At 31.9% G+C, this 17,652-nt stretch overlaps 1 protein-coding gene across 1 annotated transcript; it reads right to left on the reverse strand.

Annotated features, from left to right (window-relative positions):
• Positions 1-15,840: 15,840 nt before the first annotated feature.
• LOC122522764 (fructose-bisphosphate aldolase-like) lies at positions 15,841-16,258 on the reverse strand. The gene has a single exon (XM_043644038.1). The coding sequence runs from the start codon at positions 16,195-16,197 to the stop codon at positions 15,940-15,942; it is 258 nt and encodes an 85-aa protein (XP_043499973.1). The 5' UTR covers positions 16,198-16,258; the 3' UTR covers positions 15,841-15,939.
• Positions 16,259-17,652: the final 1,394 nt, after the last annotated feature.

Below are 17,652 nucleotides of genomic sequence, written 5' to 3' on the forward strand. Positions count from 1 at the left end.
AACAAAATACCCGATTAGGTAATTCGGTTTCACGTTAACAGCATATAGAATATCCACCAGACCAATCTATGTAACAATTATCCGAAATTATACATTTAAAAAAAAAATAAACACTGCCTAAAAGGATATATCAGATACATTATTACTTTTATTGCTGCTATTCCCAGAAAGCAGTTTTTAATATTATCGTATATGGTTGGATTTTTATCGCATATAATATGTACAATATCGTAAACTCGAAGTCTTAAAACTAAATCACATTTTTTTATTGCTTCGGGAAAGATTGGTATCTTCATTAGTGATTCATCTAAGAAAAAATTTTTCATTTAATATATACGTGCGGAAGGGAGACAGAGAGAGAGAGAGAGATAGAGAGAGAGAGAGAGAGAGAGAGATGTAACTTTTTTTTATTAATTTAATTATAATATTTGTAATACCCATTCCAGTCCATTGTGTTCTTATCCTCGAAAAAACGAACCAGATCTCTCGAGATTGAACTGACGAATTAGCTTGAACCATCTCTATCGATTTCTCTGAATCAGCTGATTCAAAATCTGGAATTACTGTGTACCCAGAATACAGAGAATTGGAAAATGGTTTCTCAGTAATATCAGTAATTAATTGAGCCAGTTAATCATCTCCTCTTCTCGAATTTAACTAAAAACAAATAGAATTTAATTCACGATCATTTGGCATAATCAGTTCGGTTGTAAAATAAATATCTTACAATATTAAAGATTGACGATATCATTTCCTGAGTTCGACAAGAAGCTACAAAAAGTCGTGGTATATTATCAGGTGAAAGTTTTCTCCTTTGCTTTTTTTTTGAATGACGTTTTAGGATAACGTGAGAGAAGGAACCGTTTAAAGCGGCTGTGTTAACAGCAGCGTAACAATCCGTCCAAGGTGTTGGTTCTGTAATTACTTTTACGCGTCCGTCCCGAAGGCATTAGGCCTCTCCTGGAGGCTCGGAATAATGAAGATTAAGAGGTATAACTTCAGTCTCCATAGAAATTAGTACCTAGAAATAAAAAATAAACAAATGTAGAATATTAAACCAAATTTGTGTTGTTTTATATTTATTTTGTCTTTTCAGAAAATTTACCCTAATTATTGAATTTGTTGCATTACTATGATATGCGTTACCAATGTTTGTCTTAACAGATCCTATTGAAAGAAGATTAGAAAGACTTGATCTTGACTATAAACGAGATCTATTGCCTTTAATTCTTCGAGATCCATCGATTTGATTGCTGTAACATCAGCCTCTATGTAAGTTACGTTGCTTGGCTTTAGACCGCAGTGTTTCAATGTCTGTTTTATTATTTGAACCTAAGATTCAGCTGTGGGAATAGACAAGTGTTTCTCGGGATTGCTTAAGTGTGCATAACACAAAAATTAACGACCTCGGCATAAACTCTCTTTGCATTTCTTGCTCTTTGAAGGAAAATTGTTCCTTTTGAGTCGCTTGTCGAAAATCCTGACGCTTTTTTATCAAAAGATCTATTTACCCCGTCCGCTGACAACAAACCTAAATAATGGAATGCACAAAACAAAAAATTATTTATAAATTACCTAAAAATTCAACTTGTTGTTCTAAGACTTTTTATTATCATTGAAATGTAAAAAATATAAGAAAAATTGCCTTTTTTTTTTACATGCAAGAACAGGAATTAATTATATCTAGTATACTCTTATTTTACCTAAATCATACAGTTGGTAAGATGTTTGGGGAAGTAAGCTTAATATACCACCACTAACAATCGCGTAATCGCAATCTCCAGCTTTTATAGCTTCGTACGCTTTTTGAATTGCTAATGAACATGATGTGCTGGTTGAATCGATAGTGCAGCTTGAGCCAGTAAAACCCATGCAAAACGAGATCCGGTTTGATAGCAAACCACGGCAAAACCCAAGTAGACTATATCCATTTTACTAAAATGAATATAGAAATAATTGCACATCGAATAATTTTACCTTTACATGAAAGCTATTAGATTAATCTAATTACTTACCTGACCTATTTGGTCCATGAGATAACTATCACCCTCAAATAAACTCAATAGCCCGTAAACATTGGTTTTTTTGTTCCGTAGCTCTACAGGATTAATTCCAGCATCAATGACCGCTTCAAATGTAACTTCCATTGCCAATCTTATTTCTGGTGCCATTACTTGAGTCTGTAATGCATTAATTCCAAAAAAAAAGTTATCAAATTTAGATAAATTAGAAACACTTCCTAAACGCGATGGTACTTTAGACGAATGACCTAAAAAATAATAATTTATTGAATCAAAAATAACGAACATTATAACATTTTAGTTCTGTATGAAATATAATTGAACATATTTTTACCAAATTTCCATCTTTCACAAGTCTCAGATACGCAATCTTCTCCATTTAATAGATTTTCCCTTAAATCATTGATATTGTCACTCTTTGGAAATTTTCCTGATATTCCAGAAATTACCACAGAATTTTCATCTAAACCTTCAAGTTTCATATTTGATAAATGTACCTATACGAGCAAAACTATTAGCTAAACATTCGTTTGTCCAATAAAGCTATTCAGTGTTGCTGCTACTTATATATCCTTACGGATGACTGTAATTAAAATGGTTAAGTATAAAATTTGCTTTAAATTTAAATGCTTTTGCATATGGATGCATTGTTATTGTACTTTTTAAAAAAAATATGTAATAAATTGACTAGCGATGACGTGTTAAGTATAATTGTTTTTGTATAGACAAATTAAATTTGCATGCAATGTATAAGGAAATGATTCGACCGTTTTTGATCTTTCTAATCATGGAACTTGGAACAGTGACAAGGTGGAAAAATTTTTTCAAGATCCTATAAATCCGTAATACCGACGTAAAAGGGAATATATTCCCCTTTAATATAACTCTTTTTATAATACTTATTGAACATTTATAATGGATGACCAAAATTTGTGAATATTCTACTTGGGAATTAAAACATTTTATTATATATTGAAGAGAAATAAATCGCAAATAATACAATTAAAAGGTTTTAATTATAACCTCTATTAAAATTTAACAAAATCATTAGTTTAATCAAATAGTATACCCTAGAAAACAAATCTCCAGTTTCAAGCATTGCACTTTAAAGTACAATTAACAAGCATTCAATTAGTATTTATAGAACAATGATGCAAAAGTACTGTTTTGAAAATTTATGAGATTTTTGAAGAGTAACAATAACAGTCAGTTTATAGAAAATTATAAAAATTAACAAAATAAAATTATTTTACCAAAGTACTTTAGGTAACTATAAATATATCTATTAAATATGTTTTTCTTTTAAATTGCGCAAATACAATTTTGTACGGTCCTATTTTTAATTCATCTAGTTTTTCCCTGGTTAACCTATGATTATTTTCTACATATTGTAAGCTCCCCAGCACATAAGATTTCATAAAGCCGACAAAACTGAACTAACTAACTTCTACCCTCTATTGTCCGACTGCCCTTTTATACTTTTCCGTCGAACAACGGAGCATCGGCCCCCCTCCACGGGTGACGCATACAGCCTATGTTCTTCACATTTAATCTTAAGAATATCGATGCTTAATCAAACATCCACACGCACTCAAACTAGTGCAGGCGCCAACGTGCACGAACCTGCATGAGACGTTTACAATATACTAAATCTCCTATATTAAATTTGTGATGTCTTCTGTTCTTATCAAATATTTTTTTATTATGTTCATCTGAATTTATCGTGTTTTTTAGAGCAATTTTCTTATCTCTGAGTAGATCCTCATGCGTTTTTGTGTATTTTAGTTCTTCAGGAATTATTGCTCTATTTGTGCCTTCTAGTAAGTATTGTGGGGAGAATCCTGTCACTGTGTGTTCGGTTTTATTATATTTTGCTACACATTCATGTGCTATTGTAGTCCAAGCAGTTTTTCCTCTTTTCTCATTTATCTTACAACTAATCTTGTTTATTATGGTTTGATTTAACCTCTCATTTAATCTATTAGAAAAAGGTGTATTCACTGCAGTAAATGTTAATATAATGTTTTTTCTGTTTAAGAAGTTTTTAAATTCTTCTGAATTAATGCCCGGATATTGGTCTGACAAGATCATACCTATTTTGTTGTCTGCTGTTATATTTTGTATTAATCGTATGAAATCGTTTGCATTTTGAGTTCTTGATGTTAGAATATGAGCATATCTCGTGAAGTGGTCGACAAGCAAGTGTAAATAATTTTTTGTTGAACGGGAGCCCCCGAATCCTCCAATCGTGTCTATAGAAACTATCTCATGCGGATAAGTATCCGGACCCAAATGTGATGTCAATCCAATTTTATGTCCTCCTCTCGATTTGTTCTTTATAGAGATTTCACAATTTTCACAAATTCTTTTTATATTTTGATCCAGATTCTTTGCTACATAAAATGGTTTGATTTTTGCTCTCATTTGTTTTGTTCCTATATGACAGTAAAGCGAATGTATTTTCTTTATAAATTCTTTACTGAAACTTTCTGAAAGAATAATTTTTTCTTTTTTCCCTATTTTTTTATAATAAATTTTGTGTTTGAAAATCAGCGTATCTTTAGCATTTTGTAGATAAGTGTTGTACTTTTGATCGCATTCGATCTCTACCACTTTTATAAAATTAATAGTTTTCAAAATTTCATCTTCATTTTCATGAGATTCTAATACCAGGTTTCGGCTTAAACAATCTGCCTCTAAATTGTGTTTCCCTGGACTGTACTTAAGTTTAAAATCATATTGCGATAAGTCATACATCATATCTCCTAATTCTTCATCTGTTTTAGTCTTAATGTTCATATTTTCTAAGGGCTTATGGTCCGAGTATACCGTAAATTTTTTCTTGATGAGCCAATGCTGCCAATATTTTATTGCTTCTTATATTGCTAAGCATTCTATATAAATTGCTTTTTTTCTTTTCTGAACTTCATTCAATTTTTTCGAAAAATATGCTACTGATTTTTGTTCGCCATTTGATTGTTTTGCTTCAAAACGGCTCCAACACCTTGCAAACTCGCGTCGGTTAAATACATATTGGGAGACTTGTATCAAAAATCGTTAAAATTAGCTGGGAGCATAGTAGTATTTTCATATCATTAAGTGCCTTTTGGCATTGTTCCGACCAAATGAACTTTTGTTCCTTCCTTAGCAAATTATGTAGTGGTTCCAATACAGTCGAAATATTCAGCACGTATTTTCCGTAGAAATTAATTTTTTCTAAAATTTGACGCACATTCTTTTTTGTTTTAGGTGTAGGAAAATTTTTTATGGATACCAAATTAACTTTCAGTGGACTGATTGAGTTGTTTTTTATTATATGGCCCAAATATTTGACGGAATCTGCTGCAAAAAGACATTTGGAAAACTTTAATTTAAAGTCCTCATCCATAATTGCTTGTAATAATCGTGACAAATGATCTATGTGCTCTGTAAAATCTCTAGAGAAAACCAAGATGTCATCAATGTAATTTACATAAAAATCAGCAAGTTTTTGTTTTCTTATTATGTTACTTAAAATTCTTTGGAAAATTGCTGGTGCTGTTTTCAAACCAAATGGTAAGCACGTATATTGGTAATGTCCCTCTATGGTTACAAAAGCTGTTTTCTGCCTATCTGCAATCTTCAAAGGAATCGACCAGAAAGCCGAGTTTATGACGAGTGTCCCAAATAGTTAGCAATTTCTGGTCTTAACTATAAGATCTTCAATCAGCGGAAACGGTTGCGGTTAAGGGATAACTATTTTGTGTAGTTTCCGAAAATCTATGCATAACCTTTCTCTTTTTTCTTCATCTTTCTTAAATGCCAAAGTCACTAGAGCCGCAAACGGACTATACGATTCTTTGATCAGTTTTTCTCTAATAATTTTGTAATTTTTTTTCTATCTCTTTTTTATCTTCTATGGAACATCTGTATTGTCTTTTGTAACAATATTTATTAATTATCAGGTCTATATGAGCTTCATAATCTCTAACCGTTCCTACATATATTTATCTCTAGCAAAAACTGTTTTATGTTTATCAATCAACTTATCAATTTCAATTTGTTGTTTAATTTCTAAATGATTGGTTGATATCTGAAATTCACTTGTATCTATATGTTCATTAATATTTTCTTTTTCTCTTTTTGGATTGTCCTTTGAGCTTTGTTGATTTATTTTGTTTTTGATTTTATCTTTAGGGATAACCTGAATTTTTTGAGTTATTTCCAATCTCTCATTCTGAGTTAGTAGGAATTTTTTTATACAGTCTAATCCAATTAATAAATCATATTTAAAATTTTTTTTATCAACTACTAAAACATCAATTTCCTCTTCAATTTTAAAAATTTTTACTTTTAAGGTGACCATACCATCTATCTTTCTCACACCATTAATCGTTGTTAAACCTACATTTTTTCTGAGACTAAATCTTTTCTTTGGTATGTTTCATAGTTTTGAATTTATCAAGGAGACATTCGAGCAGGAATCATAAATACCTATAACCTTGATAGTGTCGTTTAACAAAATATTTATCTTGATTAATTGTTGTAATATTAGTTTTTTTTATTGACATCACTCAATTCCAATTCTAATTCGGAGTTATTTATGTATTTGATTCGCTCTTTCTTTCTCTGTTCGTTTTCTTTGTCTTTGTACCAGCATAACGATTCTGGATGGAAGCGATTGCTTTTATTTCTCTGTTCGCAAATCGTACATGGTTTGCGACTATTAGGTCCATCTTTAGGTTTTTTTTCATAATTAAAAGTAGTCTTCCTCACTACATTTTTTATCACATATTCTAGGCCTCTAATCTCGATGGGCAGGTTTTCGACCGTTATTATTTTCTATCTATCTATTCTATTCCTTATGGAATTTGGTAATCCTACCACAATAAGATTAATTAAAGTAGTTACTTTTATTTTCTTATCAGTCTGTAATAAAAGGTTATGTTTTCGCACCGCATAATCCAACAATGAACCAGATAAATATTTATATGACATCGCATTAGTATCTGGAAGCCACCCTTTGTCCGCGTAAACTTCGCAAAATTTTTCTTTCCATTGCGACCACTCTGACTGTATCGTTAGACTTATAAGCATTGCATTATACCAGTCCATACATCCGTCTTCTAGAAACAATCTACATATCTCAATTTTATCTATATCGTCTTATATATATCGTTTTAAATACCTAATCGAGTACATTCGCGTTAAAACGTATCCATCCATTCAGTTACATTAAAACTTTTACCTGAAAATTTTTCTAATACAAACTTTTCTGATAATTTTTTTATATTTTGTTTTCCCGAATCTTTGTTCCCTTGTTGTTTTTCCAATTCCTCCCAGATCTTTGTAAACATTTCTCCCGGCAGGTTTAGTGGTGACGTAGCCGGTGTTTCCGTCAATATCTCTTCCAATACGTAGTCTTTAAATACCATATTTCCCTCTTCGTCTCTGTATAATCTACATATATCCGTTGGTAATTTAATATTCATATTTCGAGTTTGTCCTCTTTTATTTAACGAATTTTGTATTTGTTTACATGCTATTGTTGATGCCAGCATCTTATGGTGCTCCATCAGCTGATATTGCTCAGGCATAGCATAACTTTTATTGTCCTGTGTTGTTATTTTCGTCAGAGATATCACGTTTGACTTTTGATCGTTGGGATGTGCTTTCAGAATAAATGTAAATTTTAAACTGTCCATCTCAGCTAATTGTATTTTTTTCTTAATTAGCAATAAAAATGTTGTTTTATAAGGTATATTCTATATGGTTCTTATAGGGATGATGTCTTGGAAATATAACTTCCTTGAGTTTCTGCAAATAAGAGTCTCTCTCGATTATTTTATTAACATTATTTACACTAAACTACATTATCTGCATTGCTTTACATTGTAAAAATACAAATTACACTTGAAACTACACTATGTACATCAGTTGCATTACCTGCAAATAAGAGAAACAATATTTACAGCTAATATTCACTCTTATTTTATTGTCTTATTACTAGCTTCGGAATTTGAAATCTAACCGTCTCTGCTTAGCAAACTACTAACCGTTTCTATATTTTCAGTCTCGTTAATAACGTTCCCGAATCTTTCTAAGCCTAATACGCCTGCGCGTCTTAACTGTAAGACAGCAGCCAATTTAAATTATTAGTAAAGGTGACGAAATATAAATAGTAATATTTCGTTACATATATAATATATCGATCGATTGAAAATATTTTTCCTTTCTTTTTATTTGTTAACTTAATAAAAAATAGTAATTAGTACTTTCAATCCTCCCCCTTTTAACCTGGTCACGCTATGAATATATATATGTAAGCTTTGTATACATGTGCTTGTGTATTGAGTGATTAGCTGTTTGGATGTGGCGCAATACATCGGATAAACAAAAACATTAGAGAGATAGGAAGGGAGAGACAGTTGTTGTATAAATCTTGCAGGAGTGACAGTCTTTAAATCTGGCAAGAGCGTCTTAGAAGTTTAGTAGGAAAATCTTGTAAATTAAATTTAATTAAAAACGTATTAAGATTGGTATCGATTAATAGAGAAACGGGAGCATAAACTTTTAATTGTTGATTCTCTTATTTTTAGGTCAGTTGACCACGTGTAAATATTGTAAAATTGTTAATCTAAATTATTATGTTTAAATAAATTACTCCTATTTTTAGACGAACCTAATTGTTGTTCTTACTCTCAACAAATTAAGGATTACAAACATATTATATATATATGTAAGTTTGGGGATAAATCCAAACTGTAAGGCGACTCGCTAGATGGAGCTGCTTGACATTCAGACCAAGCTCAAGTCGCCTGGCCGCGGCACTTGAGAGTCGTAACTACGTGAGACGAGAAGTAAACTCGTAGAGATATTTTTGTTATATTCATTTATTATTTAGGTTTAATATTTTAAGTTTATTATATATTATATATCGTTTATTATTTATTATTTAAGTTATATTCGTTTTAATCATAATAAAAGAAAGCTGTACATATTGTTGATTCAGTTTCAACTTAGCATCAACCGTTGTACTAATTATTCAACCGTAGTTACCATCACTACCAAGACAAAGAAATTGTCTTATATATAATTTTGATAGTATGTAAATAGGTTGTATTCTGAGTTATAAATAGTGTAATTTTTAACGGGAGCCGTTCAAGGGGGCGGTATGTTGCGTCGTTACGCAAATGTATTAAGAAAGCATAACATAAGTTTCGATATTATTTAAATCAAGAACAACGTATTCGAATACTCTTTCTTAAAGGCCATAAAACTTATCGAACAAAGCCCTATGTGAGGTATCGATGCGACGGACCGTTCGATCGCCAGATATTTAAAGCGATGCTTACTTACTAAGTAAACACACAGGTGCCGCCGAGACGGACGGTTTTCTCTATTCCTCACATATTTTTCTCGTGCTTTGTCTCCACATCCAGGCAACTAGACACTTTTCGTGTGCAGCTATGGACTATGGAACTTTATTCTATTGGCTAATCAACGTAGGGAAGGAATGACGATCAATCTCTCCCAATAAAAACCCTTGCAACTGCTGCGAGATCATCATATCGAAACAACACAGCCAGCAAGCATATTCAAGCAGAGCATCGAGAAGAAGAACGCATCGACTTTGGACGACGCTGCAGAATACCGAAAGAGCAAACAAGCATCACAACGACACATCACGAAGCAACGAAGTCAACAGGCTTTGCAGCGTAGGAGGACGAGTCAACAATGAATTACAACGCTACAACTATCAAAATCACATATTACATTCACAACAGCACTTTTACGATAAATAAAATAGCGTATTACCGATCAAGGCACCGGTACCTCATCAGTTATAATTCAACGTTCATAAAATTTTTGAACTCTGCTAACAAAAAACGAAGTTAAATGTTTTTTGCCTACAGACAAAATCCGCAATCACGTAGTTGCTTACCCAATAAATAATAATAAATATCTTATTTAACCTCAAAAAAGATTTTTATTACTGTTTGAAAAATTGCACTGCTGATGTACACTTGGAATAGTAGGAATTCGCTACAAAGGTCTTAAATAAATACAGGAATAAGGTGCGCAGAAATACGCAATTGTCGTCTTTATTAAGTTAAAAATGAGATGAGTAAAGACCAAATAAGTTGCACAATTTGAGTATTTCCGCACAAAGATATTATTATTGCACTGTGAGGTGGGTTGTTAAGTTCGCCTAACAGTCAGCGACCGATCGCACGTGGTCGGCACACCACAAAGAAAAATAAGCTGAAATGGTGATGAACTAATATGAGCCTTAAGCTGATTGAAACACCAATTCTTCATTCGCTAGATGAGGAGGCTGTGGAATTTAGATGAGGTTGTAATGAAATTTGAGTGACCAAACTAAAAAAAGGACTATAATAAATGAGACAAAACCAAAGCACGTATTGTCGAAACCACGCATAGGTAGACAATGGTCGTTAGCGGCCGTTATTCCCGGTGATGCTGATGAGAAGATCGCGCACGCGTGTCAGAAGTTATGAGAAAGATGATGCCGAGAGATTCTGGCCTCATGTGGACCGATTGCGATATTATTACTGCTCAGTAACAATGCTGATTCTCAAAAATTACGAATATTCGTAAATAATTAATGTTTCTAACGATATTTATGAAGATATTTACTGCTATTTACAATCAATCACAACTGTATGTAGTAATTAAATAACTTTAAAACACATAAATAATTGTTATTTGTACCGATATAAAACATGTGTTGTGTATATAGAAATATCAGAATATAGATATTACTTCATGCAATTAATTTTAAATAATTTTGCCAGTGCACTGTAAATATCTTTAAACTTCATCCTGTTAATTTTTTTGTAATTACGCGCGCATCTTAAAAACTCACACAAATCATTTTTTCCCAAACGCGTTAAAGAAGTAAAATTTCAAAAAAAATGCGTATCTAGATGTGAAAATCTTCAACACGGGCTTTTTAATAATTAAACAATGATAATTTTATTATTACTATCTTATTTTTACATTTGTCTGCTTTCTGATTAATTCGAACTTTAAATTTTTTATATATCTTATATAAACATTGAATACATGGATTTTATTATAATTTTTTATATTTAATTTATTTTTATTTTGTTTTGTTATACGTTAAAGAAGTATTGTTTCTTACGCGCATATATAAGTCAACACACTTGTTTTTTTTTTTTACAAAATTATCATCTATTCTCTGTCCGCTATTCTTTATCTTAAGACAATAATAACGGATTAATTATAAGCAAGGCTCAAAACCTTAAAATAATAAATTTTTATATGGACTTAAATTATACCTTAAAATTTTTCGACGATATCTGAATTTGATACCAGTATCTGACGCTTAACCAAAGCGGGTTTTTAGCAGTTGTAACAAGAAATTGAAACAATTTAATACGCGATTTTGAATATAATTTTAGAAACAGAAATCGTAGAAAATTAAAGCTAGTTTTGGACCGTCCATATGATGAAATAAGATAAAATGTATTTTCTACTTAGTTGGGCACCCAAAATCTTTGTAAGATCAATATATTTTTAACCAGATTTAGAAAAATAGTTGAAATTTGTTGACTTTAGTTTTTAGAAAAATATATATAAAACAATTTCTCTTTAGGCATCATTAATGGAAGTTTCGCTTTGGTATAACTGTAGTCGCTATGGTTTTCCTGAGCTTTTTTTCTTATATTAGTCACATTACAAACTGACGTTATATTCAAGCCAGAAGAAGTAAGAAATTAAGATAAAATATCTTCCTGAAAAAATAAGAACAGAGGGCGATTTTTAATAGTTAAAAAAATTACAGATCTCGTATAGTATGTCGATTTGGAGTGTACAATGACAACATCGCCAATAGAATGCTTTATCAAGCTGTCGCTGCTACAGAATAAAAAGGATGTGTTTGAGAAGATATTTTTTTTTCGTGAAGGAGATTAAGAAACTTAAATATTTTCCTTGTCCCAGCAGACACTAAACACTGCATTAGAAAGAATGTGTTACGAAGTAATTCGATGATCCAATCTGTTTGTGTGATTTTATAATTATTAGTAGTAAACTTATTCTAATACTAAACTTGGTAGAGACTAACTAATACGATAATAACAGCTTTAGGAAATAAAGAGTACTTTTTCGCCATCTTCATAGATGCAAAGAAAGCTTTTGATAAAGTGTGGCATCAATGATTACTTCTAATCATCAATAAATACTTTCTAAACTCGTATTTTAAGCTCCTAAAATCTTATCTATCTGAAAGAACATTATACGTAAAAATAAAAGACATTCATTCGAACATCAAGCTAATCAAAGCTGGGGTTCCGCAAGGAAGTATCCTCAGACCAATTCTTTGCACATTCTGTACGGCAGACATACCAATAAATGCTAACTGTACAATCTTAAAATTTCCAGACGACACGGCAATGTTTACCGTAAGCAAAGATCAACAACAAGCAGTTGAATTGTTACAAAACAAAACTAATTCCCCCGAAGAATAGCAAGGCAATAAGAAGATCGAGTTAAACTCTACCAAGTACAAACAGATTACGTTTACATTGAGGAAAAACAAAATACTGAAGCTAGAATTATATAATGCAGAAATTCTGCAAGTAACAACGGTCAAGTTTTTAGGACTAAACTTAGACTTCAAACTAACATGGAGAAAGCATATAAATAACAAAATCGAATAAATTTGTTTAAAAAGGAGACAAATGGCTTGGCTAACTTGCAGAAAATCGAAACTTAGCATTGAGAATAAACTAATAATTTACAAAACAATAATAATACAAATCTGGACTTATAGATTACCACTATGGGGTATAGCAGCGAAAAGCCACATTATCAGGCTCGAGGCTCAACCATCCATAACCCTACGCACAATAGTGAATGCTCATTGGTACGTCTGTAATGAAAAGATAAGGAAGGTCATAAATATTCCCACGATAGCAGAAGTAATATCCAAGTCAACCTGCGGATACAAAAGAAGAATTGATACGCTCATAAATCCACTAGCCAAAGATTTTTATTTAATTTATTTAATAATATTTTATTGACCCTAGAGCCTAGGCTCCCTAAAGGCCATTAATTACAGTATAGTACAATGTAATGTATAGATAAAACAAAACAAAAATTAAAATTATGTAATTATTATTAATCTTATCATTATATTAGTAGTAACGCACAGTAAGTAGATAAATGTAAAAAGAAAATAGTAAATAATAAATAAAAGTATAATAGTTCTATAATAGTAGTATAGTAGTATTGGTTCAAAGCAATAAACATATGGTTTAAAAAAAAAAATTAAATTAAATTAAATCGTAAGTCACAAAACACGCTGAATATATCTATCAATAATGTAGGTATAACATCTTAATCTGAATTCTTTATAGTCACTTAGAGCTACGATATCTTCCGGTAGATGATTCCACATACGAACAGCAGTAACCAAAAATGATTTGTCATAAGTCCTGGTTCTTGCATAAGGTAAACATAATACATCCAATTGCCTGACAGCACGACCACGAACAGAAGTAAGAATACTAAAGTTCGTTCTTAATATTTTGTCGTGCTGAAGGCGCAACATTTTATATACTATGCAGGCCATTAAGAAGTCACGTCGACCTTGTAAAGTAAACCATCCTAAAGCTCTTCTAAACGGAGTAATGTGCTGATATCGTTGCAAACGAAAAATAAAGCGAATACAAGCGTTAAACTTTCTTTGTAATTTAGTTTGTAATGTTCCTGAGATGTTTGTATAAGCTGCTGAACAATAATCAAAGATTGGTAATATTAAGGTGGCAACTAATCTTTTACGCATAGTCATATTAAACAAATGATTGTTCATTTTCAACCGGGACAAGCAACTCATTGCTTTATTACTAATCAACATGACTTGTTGATGCCAAGACAAAGTATCATCCAAAATAACTCCTAAGTATTTAATTGATCGGACGTAATCAATAACTACTTGATCTACTTTGATTTTCGGAGCATTAATACATACAGAGTTGTTAACATGTTGAGGACTTCCAAAAATTATAGCCTTTGTTTTATAAGCATTTAGTTTAAGGGAATTCCTCATACACCAATTGATTATTTACGTAATTATTTCGTTAAGCTCATTCACAGCTCTCTCTATATCTGAAAGGCAACAAGTTAAATAAATAATAAGATCATCTGCGTAGAAGAGATGTTTGCAGCTAATTAGACTTCCCAAGTCTGAATCAAACAGAGCAAATAATAGTGGACAAAGAACGCTGCCTTGCGGAACACCACAACGACGATATTTCCAAGCAGATATTTTGGTTTAGATATTTTGATTATATTTACAATTTAAATCCTTAAGTTTTCGTAAAGTAGTAAATGATCCACACAATCAAAAGCTTTGGTAAAATCAAAAATACTGCAATCGTAATTAATTTATCATCAATTCCCAGTCGAATATCATCACAAAGACGAATAATGGCAGTTTGAACTAAAAAAAAAAGAATTGAGGTGGACTAAGCAAAATGTTCCGGTAGACTAACTTCTATTTTATCTTTTTTCTCTGTTTCTCTTGTAATTCCTCTCTATATTTTTTTTAGTTCGAAGTACTTATATTAGATATTGTAGTTAGCTACAGATCACGTGAGCGACGTGCGATCACGTACTTTGCATGATTGGATCAGGTGATCGACGTGCGATCACGTACTCTGCACGCTTGTATCACGTGATCGGGTGTTCTCTTTTATTTTCCTATATTACTCTTATAATTTATATGTATTATATATGTTACAATGAGAGTTGAGAACACCTACATATCACCGTTCGACGCGCGATCACGTCTCTGCATGCTTGGATCACGTGATCGACGTGTTTACGACTACGTACGCAACGGAAATGCATCACATGATCGGCGTGTTTACGAGTACATAGCGCAAAAAGAATTATCACGTGATCAGCGTGTTCTCTTTTATTTTCTTATATTAGTCTTAAAATATATATATGTTTTATATTTGTTACAATGAAAGTTGAGAACACTTGCCTATCGAACAAAGTCGTCGTTAAGACGTAATACAGGTTTATTCACGAACGACTATCGCTTAATTACTACTTATTAAAATTTATTTTTATACAATTATTAACATATATATAATACTAAATTATTTATATATTAATAATATTTATTATTAATATATTTTTATTCTTTATTAATATTAAACGATGGTCGTTCCTGGAAATGCTTATAAAGTTTAAAAATCGGGTAAAAGTCGTCACTAGGACGTGAGACCTCCCCCCTTACAGAGAAGCAGGGAATTTTGTTTTTGTTAATTATCGGAAAACATTTTCGTTTATTCCCGTAATTGTTTGCTAATTAATTCAGTGTAAAGAAATATTTTTATAAATTTGTCTAAATTTTATTCGAAAAGTTTGTGACGAGAAAAAAAAAATTTATAAAATAAACATTCTTATGTTTCGACATCAATATGTCAAGTATATATTTATAAAATAGTACGAACTTCTCGATTTATTAATCCAAGTAATCCCTCGAATTGCTGATAGACGCATTTCTTTTATATATTATTAATCAATATTATTATATTAATGTAATAATCTTATACGATATATAACTATTATTTAAAGATATTTATGAATATTATGTAAGATAAAACATGTCACACACACACATTTATATATATAGAATATTTATAAAAATTAACAAAAGCAAAATGTACTGATATATTATTAGTCGATTATAAGTATATGCTAGAACTTATGTAATAAAGTATAATATAATTATAGAATTATACAATAGTAAACGAAAAACTCAAATATTATTGTTCTTTATTATCAATAGAAACTTTTAAACGAAATATATATCGCAATATGATTCACAATGAAATAGTATAGCATTAATAATAAATACTACTTGCCAATTTCTTTAATATGCATGATTCGCTACGAAAAGTGCAGCACCGCCGGCAGCACATGTGACACCTCCCGCGTACTTGCTAAGTGCCGATTCGCTGTTGGCCTTAGTCCTCTTGATAAGTTCTTCCTGTCCAGCTGTTACTTGATCGGTTTTGCCTGCCCAAGCGCGAAGAACGGAAGCCTGAAGAGCACGACTGTAACTAAAGGTCAATGACCAAGGTTTCTTATCTAGGAACTTGTTGACAACGAGCAAGATCGTGATCACCATCGGGAAGGATTTCGGGCTCAGCAATCGGTACGATTCTTGCGCTCTGAGAAATTGAAGCGTAACGAGCGAGAAAATTTGCGTTTTCTAAAATAGCGAGCTTGCTAGGCGTATCCTTTGTAATTTTAAGAACTCATCTCCACTTAGCGAGATGGCAGCCATCCTTTTTGTATTGGATGCAACGTGCTTGGAGGTCGTCTAATCCCTGAGTCGTAAATTCATCGTTTGTAGCAAAGAGTAGCACGACACCCTTATCAACTTTGATGCCAGGAATGATGTTACGTTGTTTCAAAAATTCCACGAATGGCGTACCGTCATTAGCCTTCTGATATAGAGAGATTTGTATTTATAGAATGTAAAGCATAGCGGATAATGTAGTTTTTAATGTAAAATTATTAGAACCGTATGAAAAATATATCTTAAATATATATGTTACCGTCAAAGCCAGAAATCCGCCATTTGTAGCAGTTCCTAGGCACAGGCAACAATGCAAAGCGCCTTTAGACAAAGTCGGAAACCTGAGAATTCTTATAGCTTTTCCACAGCATTGAACATAATATTTTGGTATTCTATAGAATATCAAATTACTGTTTAAGCAACGTTAAAAAGAATGCATTATCGGTTACAGGCACAGCAACATACTGAAAAAACAACCCATTACTCGCACCCATACACACACACCACAGAGGCGATCGGCTGATAAAGCGAGCTGAAAGGAAGTATTATAAAGGGAGCTACTTCTATTGATTTTTTGGTTTGTAAGCCAGTCAAAAAGGTCCAAATTTCTGAATTTTAGGTAAGAATTCGAAAATTTGATCTAAGGGTAAATAGACGACGCTTAACCGAACGGTGCTTATTCTTTTGCAATAAAATGTGTAGTTTCTGAAAAAATGGTAAAAAAGGGTAAAAATGGCCTATTTCTTAGAATCTAAGAATTTAATCGAAAAAAAATTTAAACAAAAGTTGTAGAGAATTAACATATACATAAAAAATGTTCTAAAGGTTATTTTCGTATCTGCAAAAATAAGCGAGAAATATTAAAAAAAATAATTGTAGAGTGGGGCGCAAAGTCCCGCCTTTCCGATGACTTTTACACGCGAGGGGGCTAGTGTGCGTGCGAGCGTCCGTGTGTACTAATACACAAACGAAGGATCTTCAGTAATCTTCGGGTCTTTCGGCCTTAAATGCAAGTGCGACTGAAAGAAGAAACCGATATTTCTCCCTTTCTATATGTTTAGGCGATAGCGAGTATTTTTGTCTTAGCCGTCGATTGTTGAGCGTTCTGTATACGAGTGCGAGTTAGACAAAATACCGATATTTCTCTCTTTTTATTTTTTTATTCTCTGTAGCGAGCATTTTACGTTTTGGCCATCGAGTGTAGAGCGTTCTATATATCTATATATATCGGCGTATAAGCGTGGCGTTTTTAAATCGAATCTTAATGCTTATGGCACGCTG

Source organism: Polistes fuscatus, unplaced genomic scaffold, assembly GCF_010416935.1.
Source record: "Polistes fuscatus isolate 324 unplaced genomic scaffold, CU_Pfus_HIC Scaffold57, whole genome shotgun sequence".
In the NCBI taxonomy this organism is placed as follows: domain Eukaryota; kingdom Metazoa; phylum Arthropoda; class Insecta; order Hymenoptera; family Vespidae; genus Polistes; species Polistes fuscatus.